The sequence below is a fragment of the Nasonia vitripennis genome, chromosome 4, assembly GCF_009193385.2.
Source record: "Nasonia vitripennis strain AsymCx chromosome 4, Nvit_psr_1.1, whole genome shotgun sequence".
NCBI classification, from domain to species: domain Eukaryota; kingdom Metazoa; phylum Arthropoda; class Insecta; order Hymenoptera; family Pteromalidae; genus Nasonia; species Nasonia vitripennis.
Window position 1 is genome coordinate 18,975,924 of NC_045760.1, and position 17,169 is coordinate 18,993,092.

The 17,169-nt window shown below is 39.8% G+C and overlaps 3 protein-coding genes across 5 annotated transcripts; 1 reads left to right on the forward strand and 2 right to left on the reverse strand.

Annotated features, from left to right (window-relative positions):
* Window positions 1-2,323: 2,323 nt before the first annotated feature.
* On the forward strand, window positions 2,324-5,884 carry LOC100120120 (laccase-like). Its single transcript, XM_031928810.1, has 9 exons — window positions 2,324-2,666; window positions 3,320-3,530; window positions 3,637-3,914; window positions 4,061-4,184; window positions 4,271-4,497; window positions 4,727-4,913; window positions 5,007-5,237; window positions 5,330-5,548; window positions 5,646-5,884. Exons 1-9 carry the CDS (start codon window positions 2,496-2,498, stop codon window positions 5,777-5,779), a joined length of 1,782 nt encoding a protein of 593 aa, XP_031784670.1. The 5' UTR covers window positions 2,324-2,495; the 3' UTR covers window positions 5,780-5,884.
* Window positions 5,885-6,193: 309 nt separating this feature from the next.
* Window positions 6,194-9,794, reverse strand: LOC100120082 (galactokinase). 3 transcript variants are annotated; one of them, XM_001600034.6, is made up of 7 exons: window positions 9,409-9,789; window positions 9,114-9,309; window positions 8,352-8,538; window positions 8,051-8,193; window positions 6,951-7,248; window positions 6,547-6,868; window positions 6,194-6,468 (listed from the first exon to the last, which is right to left on the reverse strand). In XM_001600034.6, exons 2-7 carry the CDS (start codon window positions 9,273-9,275, stop codon window positions 6,402-6,404), a joined length of 1,179 nt encoding a protein of 392 aa, XP_001600084.1. In that variant the 5' UTR covers window positions 9,276-9,309; window positions 9,409-9,789; the 3' UTR covers window positions 6,194-6,401. The 3 variants fall into 3 exon arrangements, with proteins under 3 accessions (XP_001600084.1, XP_008205617.1, XP_032454901.1); XM_008207395.4 differs by having other exon boundaries at window positions 9,114-9,320; window positions 9,409-9,780; XM_032599010.1 differs by having other exon boundaries at window positions 6,215-6,468; window positions 9,576-9,794.
* Window positions 9,795-10,873: 1,079 nt separating this feature from the next.
* LOC100120051 (chondroitin sulfate synthase 1) lies at window positions 10,874-16,515 on the reverse strand. Its single transcript, XM_031928809.2, has 5 exons — window positions 15,403-16,515; window positions 14,630-14,770; window positions 13,760-13,877; window positions 12,983-13,300; window positions 10,874-12,092 (listed from the first exon to the last, which is right to left on the reverse strand). The coding sequence occupies exons 1-5, from the start codon at window positions 16,177-16,179 to the stop codon at window positions 11,248-11,250; spliced, it is 2,199 nt and encodes a 732-aa protein (XP_031784669.1). The 5' UTR covers window positions 16,180-16,515; the 3' UTR covers window positions 10,874-11,247.
* Window positions 16,516-17,169: the final 654 nt, after the last annotated feature.

A 17,169-nucleotide genomic window follows, 5' to 3' on the forward strand; every position in this document is an offset into this window, starting at 1 on the left:
GCCATATGCAATATATACGGTTTTATTTACATTGAGCGATAATTTATTTAGGTTTAGCCATATTGCCACCTTACGAAGATATTCATTTAATTTTTCTTGCGCAGCTGTCCATGAGTTATCACATGAGATGATAACTGTGTCATCAGCGTAAGATAATATTGTTTCATTTTGCATATCTATCAGTAGGTCATTCACGTATAATATGAAAAATAGAGGGCCAAGTATTGTTCCTTGTGGAACCCCTATCATGATTTTTTTGTACTCACTCTTGCCGTTACTTATCTTTACACATTGTTTCCTATCAGATAGATAGCTGCTGAGTAATTTTAATGCTTCTCCTCTTACACCGTATCTTTCTAATTTGTCCAGCAGTATATACTGTGATTTACCGTATCGAAAGCTTTAGCTAGATCTAAGAACGCAGTTATAATCGGTTTGCTTTTATCTAGGTTTCTATATATAATATTTGATAGACAACTGAGAGCATCCTTCGTTCCTCTCTATCTTAGAAAGCCGAATTGTCTATCAGATATTATTTTGTGCTTCATGATAAAATTATAAAGTCTATTGTATATGATTTTTTCAAGTATTTTGGAAATGCTAGAAATTAGCGATATTGGTCTATAGTTGCTAATACAACTATTGTCTCCCGATTTATATATAGGTACAATATCTGCTTTTTTCAGTGCATTAGGCCAGATTGATTTCTGTATGCATAGATTAAATATATACTATAACGGTTTTGATATATGTTTCGATAAAGATTTGATAGTTATTGCACTAATATTATCTACTCCACCAGCCTTTTTTTTCATTGCAATAATTATATTTTGAATTTCATACATATTAGTTGGATTAATATAAATTGAGTAGTTTTTTCGAACTGGCAGTTTCATTCTAAGTCCATTTTTTTAATTTGATTGCTTAAATTTAATCCTACATTACAATAATATTGTTCGCAATAGTAGTCTTGTCATCAATTTTCTGATCATTAACTATTATACTATCAAGTGATCCTCCTTGCTTCTTTTTTTTTCCTAACTTATCATTTATTATGCTCCAAAGCTGCCTTGAATTACCACTGCATTTTCTAATGGCATTATTTTCGTATTTATACTTAGCATCTTTAATTACCTTACTCAAAATTTTTTCATAATTTTTATAATCCATTTTCAGTTTCATATTTTTTGGATTCTTTTTCCATATATTATATAACAACTCTTTAGTTTTACAGGATATTAATATTGCTTTCGTAATCCATTTTTTCTTAGGAACTGAATCTTTTTTGTTTTTATTAGAATATTTTCTATCAGTTGCTTTTTCAACACAGCTTTGGATCATACTTATTAATTCATTTATAGCTTGGTTAGGATCATTTATTTGTGACAATGAGTCCTACTCAACTCTTTTTGCATTATAATTTGTCTATATTTTGCTACATCTTGTCCGTCCACCGTACGACAGAAACTTGTGGTTTCATCATGATACTCCTGTTGCATTCTTGTCACAATGGATTTATTTCAGCACATAACTTTATTACTTATCGTATCAAAAACTAAGTGAAACAATTCTTTATCTGCGGCCTTATGGAGAAAGTATTTAACAGATTTGGATTCATCGCACAAAGTTTAATTTTATATATTATTTAGTGATTATATACATAAATGATTAACTAATATAATATGCTCAAATATGCTGTTTCAAATCACTTTTGAAAGCAAATACCACGGATAAAATAAATGCATATATACATACGCCCAAAGGTGAAAGTTAAATAAGTAAGTAAATTTGATCATAACAAGGGAATCCCTTTATTATTAAGGAAAGTATCAAATTAAACGTTTTCCTGATAAGATAAAAAGTAAATTTAAGCTTTTAATAATTGTTCATATCGAGCTTATCGATCCTTGACTCTTAGCCAATAAGACGAATTGAAAGATTTTTGCATGATGTTGTGTATCTTCAATTTATTATCATACAAAGTGACAATACAAAAAGCCTATACAAATGGTATAAAAGGCAGGAACGAAGACAAACTTAGGTGACAAAAGTGTAATTCGAAAACTTTGATGAAGAATTGGAAACTAATTGTATTTTATGATCTTTTATGATCCAGTCTACACTTTTTGGTTAATTTCTCCATTGTAATGGGATTTCATAACATGCAGTATTTTTTGTGCTGTGCTCTATTTATTGCAAGTTTCAATTGTAAGTGTGTGTGTGTGTGCGTGTGTATATGTGTGTGTGTGTGTATATATATATATATATATATATATATCTTTTGTTCCAAAGTATTGCGAAATATTGAAAAGATTTGCAGTACTTTTACATTTTGAACATTTATTTTACGCATTAAATGATTTCTTTTTAAAAATATTTCAGCTTTGGAGGCCGTATTGAATTTCGATGATGAAAATTTCTTCGGCTATGAGGCCGATCGGATCGACTGGTCGAAGCATCCCTGTCGTCGGAACTGCACCAATAACGGCCCACCAATGACCTGCCAATACGTGTTCGTCGTCGAAGAATTTAGTGCCATGAGTAAGGGATGCTACGACTGCCCTTTCAACCTGACCGACTGCTCCAGACCTCATTGTATACCTGTCGACGGTTTTCAAAAGACTCTGTTTGTCGCGAATCGACAGATGCCTGGGCCTAATGTCGAGGTAGGACCAGTTTATAAGACTTACCATTTTCCCCATTATTTATATCTTTGAACAATCGGTGCCATTCTTCTACAACTAGGGGAGAAAATTGGCTTTTTCTAGCGCTGTTGATGTTTTAGAAAAACTCACTTCGCCCTTTGTCCAACACCGTGCTTTTTTATAAAGGCAGCATGAACAGGTATTTTTTCGTGCAAAAAAAAACGAATAAAGGATTGCGAACATTACATCAGTTACACAAATATACAATTTTTTAAATATCAAACGATTACTAAAAATTATACAAAGTATGCAAACTTAAAATTTTGATATACTACTGAATTGTTCCCGCTTGTGAAAAGATGCTCAATTTTTCAACTCAATTTTTCGTTCTCGCTCTTCACCAGACATCGAAAAAAACTGTTTGCAGAAATCATATTTTACGATCTAAAGTAATGCAAATTGTGCATAGCTATTGATCACAGCTGATTTCAGCTGATCATACTTACCCAGTGTTATCATGAGTATCTTTAAAGAGAGAAATGAAGCGCGAGAAATGCATCGATAACGTTATTTATTACGATAATAAAAATTTCTCGTTCGATGAGTACGATTATAACAAAGACACTTCCTGCAAGCATGCCGATACTAAAAACCCCTCCCCCCTCTCTTTTTAGGTCTGTGTTGGTGATACCGTGATGGTAGAAGTGCGAAATCTGATGATGTCCGAAAGCACGACGATACACTGGCACGGAATCATTCAAAAGGATACCCCCTACATGGACGGAGTCCCTTACGTGACTCAATGCCCCATTCTACCAAACGACCGATTCCGTTATGTGTTCAAAGTGACCAGGAGCGGCACGTACTTTTGGCACTCTCACATAGGTATATAGCTGAAAAATTCAAATGAAAAATTGTTCACTTCATCGCTCTGAATGTCATCTGAAATATCTTCTACAATTTGCACCGATGATTTATTCGTGACCAATAGGATCTCAAAGAGCCGACGGACTCTTTGGCGCACTAATAGTTCGGGATCCGCCAAAGTCAAACCATCATCAGAAGCTTTACGACTACGACGTGCACACGATGATGGTGAACGACTGGATGCACTTGGAGGCCGACGTCGGTTTTGTCAGAGACTTTCATTACCGCTCCAACATTGCGCCAACCGCGATAATCATCAATGGCAAGGGTAGATTCCAACAGTTCATCGATCAGAATGGCACCGTTGTCTATACACCTCTCGAGGTCTTCACCGTAACAAAGGTAAGAGGCTACAATTTTTTTACTACAACTTTCTTTCAAACTTACTTTAAAAAACTTTCTCTAATACAACGAACAACTTTACAAGAATGATCTTTCGCAAATCGAAATATTTCAAGCAGTTATATAATGATCGTGGTTTTGTACAGGGAAAAAGGTACAGAATTAGGATGATAGACTCCGGCGCTGATAACTGTCCCATGGAGATGGCCATCGATAATCATACAATGCGAGTCATTAGTTTGGACGGCAACGACATTCAGCCAGTGAACGGTACGAAAATATACTTGCCTATTAATCAGTTTCAAAACGAATCTCGCACATTTTTCTTTTTCCTTACTAAAATAATAAGGTTTTAGTCGACACAATTAACATTTGGCAAGGAGAGAGGGTAGATTTCATCATCAACGCCAACCAAACAGTAGACAACTACTGGATCAGATTCCGTGGATTCGGTCTTTGCAACACAACGGATCCCAATACGAGTGTCTATCAACTGGCTATACTTCGATACGAAGGTGCGAAAATCACTGATCCCACCGCTCCTGTAGGATACAATATCTTGACCCCAAAGCGTAAACCAAGAGTAAGCTTAATTTTTATTAAAAAAAAATACTTATCTAAAATCAATTGCGAAATAAATTAGTCAAAAGATACCTAATAACATTTTCAGCTGATTGTCAGTCTATAAATAAACCTCTGTTAAAATTACTGTCAAATTTTGCTGTTTGCTAAATCACGGATATTTTGAACCAATCATTCGCATTAATTTTAAATCTGGCTGATAATTTATACCTCGTTTTTATATTGTACAGTCTTTAAATCCTAACAACGTGGGAACGGAAACTCGAGATGCTATCAGTATTCCTCTTTTGCGCTCTCTCAGGCCCAATGACGTATCCAGCACTAAAAGGCCAGACCAACAGATTTTCCTTTCCTTCGATTTCTACCCGATCAATAACTACGACTATCATAGAGCTGGATTGTATGGATTTAATCAAGGTATATGATTAACGAAGCTTAACACTAATCTACCGGAAATAATATATCTCTTTTGGACTGTCTTCAATAAATCTATCTTTGTATTTATTATAGCCTTTCCACGATCGAGAATTGGAACTCTGCAGATGAACAACATAACTTTGCACTTGCAGGCCTTCCCCCTGCTATCGCAAAGGAACCAAATAAGAGAGAGTATGCTGTGTAATTACACGACGGTCAAAGATCAGCCTTGCGCTAATCATGCTAACAATGCGCAATGCGCTTGCACCCACGTGATTAACATAAAGCTGAACTCCGTCGTTGAGTTGATCTACCTTGATCAAGGTAAGATTCATAGTTTCATTTCGTTTGCTACAAAGAGCATATAGTCAATGTATGTACCTTTAAAATGTTCGCTTTTGCAAACTATTTTTCAGGCCTAAACGGTTTTATCAATCATCCCATGCACGTGCACGGCCACTTCTTTCGAGTCGTTTCTACAGAAAATTTGGATGGCATCGTGACCGCAGATCGAATTAGGCAGTTGGACAAAGAGGGTAAAATCAAACGAAATCTTAATCGAGCGCCTTTTAAGGACACAATGAAGACTCCTGGAGGTGGATACACTATCGTTAGATTTCACGCAAACAATCCTGGTAATTTTCTTCTTATAATTTGTGATAATATCATACGAATTAATTGAGTTGCGTAAATTATTCATTGAGAATAACATAAATGCTTCAAATTTTTTAGGATATTGGTTCTTCCATTGCCACTTTGAGCATCACGTTAATATTGGTATGGCTTTGGTGTTTAAAGTTGGCGAGCACAAAGATATGGTTCCTGTGCCGAAAGATTTTCCAAAATGTGGAACTTTTAAAATGTAGATAAATTTAGTTCTGTACAGCTAAGTCTCACATGCATTATGAATAATTATACTTTATTATAATAACTATACAAACGTAACTTAAATGAATTGCGATTTTAACTCTGCGTGGGTGAGATTTGAGCTCTTGTATCTCCAACTCGCGGTTAAAACCTGCCCTCGCTAAAAAATACAAATAGCCCCCCCCCCCTCCCTCATTCGCACCCCTTAGTTGTACAATATACTTTTCTATTTTACTTTTAGTACGCGATAAGTGAGAGGCTACATTACACGCTAATCGCAAAATAATAGAAATCTACGAATTAACTGATTAGCAAATATTATACAATATTATAAAGGTATTGGGCTAAAGTCCGTAGTTTAACTTTTTATAGGTATATTATAATAACTATGATAACAACAAAAAAGGAAGAAGTTGATGCAAATAAAATACTAGTTTTAATTTGTATAAATATATATGTGTAATTTTTTGATATCGATCTTCACGCATATAATATTTTATTAGATCAATTTTAAAAAATATCTTCTGAAAAATATGCAGATTTTCACTTGCACTTCTTGCGCGCGATATCAATTCATACTTCTTATCATTGCGTATTGTGAAAAATAACAGTATATGGTCATTAAAGTTTTAACACTTGAGCACCTTTCGAAGGTTTAGCTATGTAGAAGCTTGGAGTTCCGGCATATCTGAAATAAAAAAAAATATCAATAAGTATATCTTATACTAAACAAATTTTAAGTTAAATGAAGAACATTCAAACTCACTCTTCTTTGATAAGCTTGATGACTGTATCCACGACGTTCTTTTTCAAAAGCGTAACCGTGCAACCACCGAAGCCTGCGCCAGTCAAGCGACTTCCCAACACCCCATCAACTCCACGTGCGATTGTAACAAGACTATCGAGTTCTTTGGACGAAACCTCGTAGTCGTCGCGCAGCGAATTGTGGCTCTCGTTCATTAATTGGCCAAATCTGACAAAATCGTTCTCTTCTAAACTGGCAGCTGCTTCCAAAGTTCTTTCGATTTCCGTGATTACGTGGCGGACTCGCTTAATCGTTACTTCATCCGCGCCTTTCGACTTCAGGACTACCGAAGAGAACGATCAAAACTTATGTAGAAGAAAATCAGCTATAGTATAAATAATAAATTATATACGAAATAAATCCACCTTCAAGATCATTGACGTTAGCTTCTCTAAGGCTCTTCTTGCCGAGAAGCTTGGATGCCTCGATACAACAATCTCTGCGCTCGCAGTAAGCGCTCGAACTGAGTTTGTGCGGAGCATTGGAGTTTGTAATGAGGAAAACGCAATCATCTAGTTTCTGCATAGGTATCTGTTTGGTTGTCAAATCCCGACAGTCCAACAACAGAGCATTACCTTCCTGACCCATCGCCGAAATGAATTGGTCCATTATACCACATGGAACTCCTGCGAATTCGTGTTCTGCGCGCTGACATGCAAGAGCCTGCGGATTTGATAAAAGTAGAGAAAATTTATGGCTATCATTTTTATAAAATATAAGAGTGTGTCTCCGCGGCCAATATCGCGTACGCGAAGAAAAATGTAGCGTACGCGAGAAAATTTTAGCGTACGCGAAAACCACAGACAATTTCCCGGAAAATTTTTCGCGTACGCTACTAATCAACTTTTCGCGTACGCTAGAATAGTATATTATACCACGGGAGCCGAAAATTGCAATTAAAGTTTGCATTTTGAGGTTAGAGTGGTATCAATGAACTTTTTTTTTTTTTTAGCAATTCTTTCGCGTGCGCTAAAGTGCTCCAAATTTTCTTGTAAGAAGCGAACGGAGTACTTGTATGAGAGATGGAGCGAGAGATTTTCGCATACGCTAGAGTTTTTCTTGTTTAGGCAATTCTTTCGCGTACGCTAGTGATCTACATTTCCTATATATAAAAGAAGCAACATAACAGGAGTGACTTATGAAGGATGAATGGAACATCTCTATGTATAAGTACTCCGTTTGCTTCTTATAAGAAAATTTGGAGCACTTTAGCGTACGCGAAAGAATTGCTCATAAATATACTAATGTGCCCGAAAAGTTTATATCTAGCGTGCGCGAAAGATCTAGCGTACGCGAAAGGTTGATTTTTCTAGCGTGCGCGACAGATTTAGCGCACGCAAAATTTTCCAGGAAAATTTTTAGTTGATTTCGCACACGCTACAAAGTTTTTGCGCACGCTAAATTACATTTCGCGTACGCGATATCGGCCGCGGAGACACACTCAAAATATAAAAGAAGAAGATACCTTATCTTCTGGTTTGCTCGATACTTGTCCGGTCATCGCTTCTAAAAACGTATACGTCGCAACTTCAAGAGCAGCAGAACTGCTTAGTCCAGAACCGACAGGAACCGTCGATGTAACAGCGGCATTAAATCCTGGCGTACAATCTAATAATGAAGAAAATGTGCGTAAAGTATCGTTAGGATATTCCAAGTTGACTCTTGTACTGTCACCATACTTAATATCTCTTCTTTAAAAATGCGCTTTCATAATAAATAATGCTTTTGAAATCTGACGTATAGATCTTTAAAATGAAAAATCGTACGTGGAAAATTTGCGATGCAGCCTTTAACGTAGTTGGCCCATTTAGGTTCGCCTGGCTTTATTGCCTCTCGATCGACACAATTAAATTCAGCTACACTTTGTCCGCCTATGGAAGTACTCAGAGAGAAGATTTTACAGGTTATGCTGTTATTTTTTTTACCAACAATCATGGTTACCATTGGAAGTGCCTACAATAAATAAATGCATGAGTCATAAACTGCGTGGTTTTCCAAAATATATTGCATTTTTTAAGTAATTCAGTGTGTTTTTTTTTTGTAAAGTTCAAGGATTGAGAAATTTGTTACAAAAAAAACTATAAACAGCATACATAAAGATAATTAAAACAACATTTATAACAAAAACAGCTTTTTTCTTTTCTTTTATCGGAAATCAGTACGATTTTACAATAATATTCTCTTTAAAGCAGACTAAATTTCATATCGTTTGTAAAAATCGGTAAAATAGAGATCTTTTCTTACAGCAATACACAATCATGTATGCAAAAGGTAACTAGCCAGTAATAGATGCCTATACACGATAGATAGAACGATGTCATTTATAAGGTCAATGCTTAGCCAATCAATGCTAAAAATTCAATCGGATAATATATTGAGCTTAGATAAATCGCTTAGTTAGAATAAGATTTCTTTTTACTTGTCAAAATATTTCTATAGCCCACATTCAATGTAAAATTTCAAAATTAAATCTTGGAAAACCAATTTGAAAACATTTTTTTACTTTAAAAGATAATAATAATAATTACCATTGGCAACACGAAACCTTCGTTATAATCAGTGTGCTCTCCGATCAGATTAACTCGACCTGGTGCGCATACACATATATCGGCATTCACACCGAATTCTTTCGAAAAACTTTGCAACGCCTTCTCCTTCACTTCACTTACTTCTGGATAAATTGTGGCCATTTTCTAGTCAAAAGTGTTTGCTTCTTATTAAGCTCTAAAAAATAACTCAAAAGAAATTTGAAACAATTTTTATTTGTTTATTCCTTATATACCAATCAATCAAATCGAGCACATCGCAAGGTGAATAACTTACTTTCGACAGAGAGATAATGTTATATGTGAGTATAACAAAATTTATACTAAAAAGGGTAAATGAACTGCACAATTGGCACTACTAAGCACGAGAGACAAGTGCACGGAGTGTACCTCACATATGACAAATCACAAACACACATAGAGATATCAGTCATAAGCGCGTACAATTATATTTACTCGTTGATTTGAGCACCACAGCGTTATATCGTATGCAAAGTAAAGAATGAACTTGACAGCTAAGAGGGCACTGTCGGCGAATCATCTATCATTTTTCGAGCATATACTTGAGAGATGACTGTACTATATACGTCGAATGATGCGACGCCGAACGGTCGAAAGCAAAAGCAATGTGTCTACAACACGTCGCGTATAACTAATGGCTGTGTCAGTGTGTCTACATTTGGCGCTCTTGGCTCGCGCTTGGCGCTCTGCGCGCACCGAGTATCTCTGTAAAGTACTAGGACCAAGCGGCCAACCTCTTAATTCTTACGCTACTAACTTCTAAACACTACTGCATCATACTTATCGTCTGCTATTTTCGCTATTGCAGTTTGGAAAATATATAACCTCTTGTTAAATTTTTTGCTGGGTAGTAAGTAAATAGTTGAGCTTTATGAGTTAAATAAAAAAAATACAGTCTTTTGATCAAAAAGTGTAAGCAATGCGTCCAGATCTTCTTTTTTATTTTGAAGTAGGCTGGTATCTACTTTATTTTATGTCTTTAATAATTAGACGAAGAAAAGCAACAGTTTTCCGAAGGTGGTGGACTAAACCACATTTGAGAGAAAATATTCGACAAGCATATGGAGCTTATTCGACAATTTTTTTGTAATTTAAACTTGAATTTCATATTTTCATCTATTTTCACCTATTTTCATAATAAATATTCAATATACTATTTTCAAAAAATTTTAATGTTCAAAAGCATTTAGAGGTTGGCCACTATTGGTTCTAGTACTTTACAGAGGCGTTCGGTGCGCGCAGAGCGCCAATGTAGACACAGCCAATGCGTATAACGCCCCATTCTACTAGGCGTCGTTGGCAAGTTGCACTTTTGGTTTAAATTGTCACAACGAGAGGCGCTAGCGCAGATTCAACGGCGGGATTTGGTTCCTCGATTGAAAAACTATCTGTCTCTGAACTATATAAATTATTTATAACAGATTTGAGTTAATTAAATGTATTTTATTTAGATATTACATGATACCACCAAGTGATTTATATAAATATACGTTATAGAACGTACTCACTTGCGTATATTTCTATGTATGTACATACAATATATAGCTCGTAAATATACGTATTTCAATTTGGTAATCAAACAATATATCTTAAATGTTAGTATTTGTTTAAGCATTGAATCACTCGCATTATCTAATAAAGTAACTACTAATAATTTAATGATTTTGTAAAAATAGAACTATTTGTAAAGTTAATGATCAACCAGAAAATAATTGACTAAATTAAGCAATCATGTGTACTATTCTCTTATTATTCACATCGGGCTGGGAAAATAAATAAATAAAAGGTTTTATTACAATTAGAGCATAGCAGCTGCAGTCTATAAACAGATTGAAAATGCATCAATATTTTCGTGGCATATAGGAAATTCTTTATAAAATAATTCTGTCGTATGCTTGAAAAAAGGCACAGCAATATCACATTTAATTTGCAACGCGTCTTAAAAGTCTCTGGACGCATCACCTACACATAATGTACAATTCATCAGTCGACAACATAACAGTTCAGTTGACAGTTTGCTGCAAAAAACCAAATTCAATACCTTATACGTATAACAAATAAATTGCACAGTGAGACAAAATGATCAAAGTTTGCATTAAGCTGCGGGACTCGACGTGTTAGCCATAGCTCTGGTTTTCCTCGCGAAGTCCAGGTATTCCGGGTTGCGGTAGATCAGGCTGGCTAACTGCTCGGTGCTGGCGTAGGTGTCGGCCTTGGTGCCCTTACACATTGCGAACTGATGCTCTTTGAGAGACTTGTCACAGCTGACCCCATGATACACGTGCACTAGTCCCAAATCCGGAGCCCTGAACACCTGTAGACTCGACTTGACGGCCTTCTCGAATAGGTCGACATCTTCTTTTCCCCAGCCTTCGATTGTCAGGTCGAACCTACCAATGGCTTCGTAGTCACTTTTGTACATTGCAACGATTCCAAAACCGAAAAGTCGCCAGAATCCACTGAGCGGACTAATGTCTGGCGTCTCCGGCGGGCCCCTCGTTCCATACACTATCCTGGGGTCGTACTGACTGAAAACCACTGGGAAATAAATCCTCTTTGATCTAATGGTATTCCTTCTAATTCTGGCCAGGGCTTCGACGTCAAAACTAATGTCCACGTCAACAAAGAACATGAGATCATCGTCATTCAGAAGCGCGGCGCCCTGATCGAGTGCCCGAGCTCGAGAAAACTTTCCAGTTCCTTGGACAAGGCGAACCTTGTTTCGGTCGAGCCGCTCTATCGACTTCATAATCGACGCGTCGTCCTCGTGGCTCGGGTATAGGATCACCAGTAGTTCAGTCCGCTGGCCAACCGAGAGGCAGAGCCGCTCGTAATTGGCGAGAAATCGGCGCAGGGCCTTCTGACGACCGGACACTGGTACGACTAAATAGATGGTGGACACGTCTGCATTGGTCGTCTGCACCTCGCGCGACTCCAGACCTGTGGACAAACGACGCGTTCTCGTTATCGCTTTATCTGTTGTATTAACACGCGCGAGCTTGGTAAATATAGTACAGTGTTCGCGTTGTGAGCACTGTACCGTTGCTCCACGCTTCGCAACAGGTTTTTCAGACTGTTGTGTGAGTTAAGTGGCCTTTTGCTCTAATTCGAGAGTCGGGCGTTTTGAAAACAGCGATGTGAGAAAGTAAATTTACTTATCGCGTTGCTTCTGCGTCTCTTCGAATGAAAAGGCTTTCAATTTGTTAATTGGTGTTTTTGTATTTGGGTAAAGACGCGCTGTAGAAACATGCGCATAGAAAAAGCGGGTGTTTCGACTTGGCGGTATCGTAATACAGAACGTACACGCAAGACTTGAGTGCAGATGTGTTATTTTTCGACTGCAGAACTCCTAATTTTAATTTCAAAGCTCATATTTTCGGCTTTACTCTTTACATTCCTCACGAGGTTATGGAAAACTAGAATTTCAACTAAGACAGTAATTTTTCCTGGTCAACGTTCAAGGACCAAATATATATCTACATATTATTTTTTACATAGCTATAATAATTAGACAAATTAGCGACAACCATCGGTAAAAAAAGTCTCACGACGAAACAATATATATATAATTTTCACAAACATAAACTATGTTATGCAAAAAGAAACATTTCACGTTTCTTAGAATGCAATACTGTCAGCTTCACTCGAAACTATGCATGACAAAAGAAGGGAAGGGCAATGATATCATGTGCTCATCACAGTTAAACATTCCTTTCTAACTGTCATGCATTAAGATAATGATCTCACTACAAAGAGAGTGCGTGATCTCGATATTATTTTGCGCAAGTCAAGTACAACTCCATCTCGGTTCATTAAAACTAAGTATTTACCGGTAAAAGGCTGATGGAGATACAGATGCCTCCTGACCGGCAGCGTAACTTTTCTGCCGCGGTACTTTTTGTAGAGCAGCAGGAGATCGAGTACGGTATCCGCTCCGAGGGGTGTCAGTCTGCGATAGCCGTAAAGGGCCTGTCGTTCCTCGACAAACCGGCCACGTTGCCGAGAACAGGCGTTGATCGATGCCATCACCTCCCGAGTGACGTCTTCCAGGCCTTCTTTCAAATCGGCGTGTAAACGGCGTCGAGGATTCGAGTCACCCAGGCTGTATTCAGAGCGCGAGACGAAATCCCAGTGGCTCGATCGGGAACCTGCTTTTTTCGACCAAGTTATATTATGCCGATTGATTTTTTTTTTCATTGAAAAAAATCAGGCACGAATATTATTTATTTACAATGCCATCGATCGATGCTTTTGTTAGTTAACTTTGACAAATAGTTATTAAAAAAATAATAATAATTGAAAGAAATAATAAATAACGTTTATACAAAATAACGTTTGTACATGTGTCTCTAATTATAAATGTACACATATTTCGCAAATCTGAATAATTTTATGTTTATAGCGTCAACGCTATATATAAAATAAAGGTTAGGATGCGCAGACGAACTAGTGATCAAAATGAGTATTTTTCTTGGTATAATAAAAGATAAAGCATTTGATACATGATATGTGAAAATTCAATTTATGCGCGGGCCAATTTGCGGCTGCAAACGAGTACGAGTTATAAGGCGCATTTCTGCCTAGTCAAGTGAAATAGCGGCAATTACCTGACGTTCTCGGCGAATCCGAGCCAACGGTCGTCAGGCCCTTTGCCAGATCCCGCATCCTTTCCATGTCCCGCTGCAATTCGATCCTCTTCTGCTGCAGCTCTTGGACTTTCAGACCCTGTCAACGCGAAACTTGTGTAAAAATCGTCGAATGACCGAACAAAAATAGATGCATCGTCAATACTTCGCGCGTAACTCTGTATATTGAGACGTATACGGTTCTCTAAATATTGCGCAACATACCTAAGTATATGTATATGCCTCCATAGACAGGAGAAAGTATGAAGTTTTACGAGAAGTTCGCGCATCATGGCAATTTATGATCAGATGGGTAAAAAGTTTTCCTTCAGCGTTGTCTAATTTAAAAAAAATTGATTTCCTAAAGTTAGTATCAGTCCATACGAATATCGAATAATAGTATAGATACTCTTCTTCATGGTCAAAAATGTCAAAAATGTCAAAAATGTCAAAAATGTCATGGTCAATAAATTAAAAAAGAAATTCATCTTCCGAGTCACCACACTCGTACGAGCTCGAGTTCGACGAACGGTTGCGCTATACAAACTAAATTATTATTTTCATCAGAAGGAGAGTTGTACGGCCCAAAGCACATCTCTCGATACACTTCTCGTGTAGCTCCGAAACGCGATTTAACGATCTCCTTCCATGAATCATCGCTTCGAACGTGCCCAACAGAAGCCATAAACCGTGACATTCTACAAGCAGTTCTATCCCAGTCGTCGTGACTCGCGTTTTAGTTTTTTATACAGATCACACGGGGGTCGACGACTCGACTGCACGCCCACAATCCAATCGAGCATATGCATCATACACAATATACAATATATACTCTATAGAATACACACTAACCCGCATGTAGTTGTGCAGACGATACATGTGCGGCGGGCTCTTGACCGGGTGCATGCTGATGGCTCGATGGACCTCCTTGCTTTTGAGTTTGCCGGTGAAGGCCAGGTCGCCGCTGCTGTTGTGATACAGGATCGACTGCATCTGCAAAACAGTTATTGCTATATATGTAACACATCAGGCGCGAGAGCGCACAACGTTATAAATTAGAGTCAACTACACACTTCCTGCGCTTCTGCTGCTCTCCGCACATACGTTCGCTCCAAATATACATATGTGTACGCGATGCTCTGTACTATCGCTATATAAGCGCATCTCTGTACTGTCCGTTGTATCCGAGGGAAAATTCGAGGCCGTTTTTATCGCGCCTAAAGGACAAGATTGACCGGCCGATTAAGATCCACACAGAGCGAGAGAGAGAGAGAGAGAGAGAGAGAGAGAGAGAGAGAGGCATATCAGCTTAGCGGCTCACGATTCGTTTGACTCTTTAACGAGCGGCTTCCTCATTCGCACGCATAAATCGCACGCAGCTCGGTATTGCCCGCGCGTGCGATCTTCCCTGTATTTTTAGAGAGAGAGAGAGAGAGAGAGTGAGAAAAAGGCTCACCACACGACACGGCACGTGGCCGGCTAAATTTGCCCTCTATTGGCAAGAAAAAAGAAAACGCACATCACAAAATATAACTCCGGGGGAAGCCGCACGGCGCACACTCGAATTTTCAGAAAACCGGTCTTGCGGACATTCAACTAAGAACGGTATAAAAATGAGAAATTACCTCGTAACTCCACGTGCAGGATATACCGGCGAACTTCCTCACGCATCTGCCGAGCTCGACGTCCTCGTGGGTCGTGTAGAGGTTCGCCAGGCAGTGCTTGATGTGGGGCACGATTCTGCGCAGGGTCTCCCTCGAGAAGATGACCCCGGGTCCTCCCATGCAGAAGTTCTCGTCGTACTCGAGCGACAGCAGGCCGAACTCCTCGGAGTTGCCTCTGCCCGCTTGGCCGATGTACTCGGGCTTCCTGGAGTCGACGCTTCTCAGAAGCTTCTCCAGCCTGTCCATCCTGACGTAGAGGTCGTCGTCCGCCCGGAGAAACCACTCGAATCTCTCTCCGTAGGCCGTCCACATGTGCTGCAGCATCAGGAAGGACTTCTTCTGCGGCGGGTAGCTGTCGTCGACGCGGGGTAGCGCCAGGAGCGGGAGGTCCGGCCTCTCCTCCGGCGGCCGCGAGCCCTCGGACGAGTAGAAGCCGATCTGACCCGGCACCTCGCTGCCCCAGCTCTCGTAGACTGCCTTGGCCCTCGTGCCCAGGTACTTCCTCGCCGTCATCACCCCGACGTAGAGGAGGCCTTGGCCGCTGGCGTTCTTCGGCGAAGCGAGCCCCTCGGCAGCCTGCCGTGGGCCTCCCCGAAGACTGGTCGGTGCCGCCGCGGAAGCCGCCGAGGGGGCTGCTCGACGCGGCTCTCGCTGGGCGCCGAGCAACAACAATCCGAGCAGCAGACCTCCGCCGAGGCCCAGGACGGCGCTGCTCAGGCCGCGTCGCTTATAGCGCATCGCCGCGGCATACCGACTCTCCTCGGTGGACAGCCTGATGTTCGATCCCGAAGATCCCGAAGATCCCGAAGGCCCGAAAACTGCGCACTGATGACTGATCTCGCCGTCTACACAGTCTACTGACTACTCACACATGGGCCGCAGCTGGGCCCCCTATACCTATATAGTACATGTGCGGCTAGAACTTGCGTGCCTGTGCAGCAGCCTGCAGCACACACAGAGCCACCACTGTGCAGTGTGCGGCCGCTCGCGCGCACGAGAGAAAATACACGTATATAAGAAAGAAGTGCGCGCGAGCCGAGATGCTTCCTCCGCCGCGGCAAAAAGTGTACTGCGGCGAGCCATCAGTGATCAGCCAGGCTCTCCTCTCTCGCGTCTCTCGCGTCTCTCGCGCGCGCGGTGATGTGTACGTGCGTCACGACTCACGGATCGCTGCTCGACGAGCGAGGCTGTGCACGTATACCCACTTGTATAGTGTAGTGTGTACCGATCAGACGAACTATATATAATATGCTTCTGGGAACGATTCCTGGAGGCGCTTCGATTTTTAGACTCTGATTGTGTGTGTGTGTGTGTGTGTGTGTGTGTGTGTATCTTATATGCGCTCAGCCGATTGGATTGTTATGTGCGAATAAACGGCGCTAGCATGCACTGGAGAAGCTTTATTCTCTCAACCATCAGAGCAATCCTGCAGAAACAAGAGAGAAAGAGAGAGGGGGAGCTGGGCAGCGAACACTGTTCTTAACGAGAGTGCAGCTAAGCAGATAACCGTTAAAACACAACCCAACAGCAGATGCTGCAGACGCGCAAAATTTATGAAAAATTCAAGACTAATAAGCACCATGTTATGTACAGTATGGTATATGAGATGGGAGCTCCTAGCTTCCCATGTAATAAAAGCCAATACTTAGCCAAGATTCATGGCATCGCGCTTCCCGCGATGCACCCGGGGGATAAACATTATAGCAGCGGCAGCGGCATAAGCTCTTT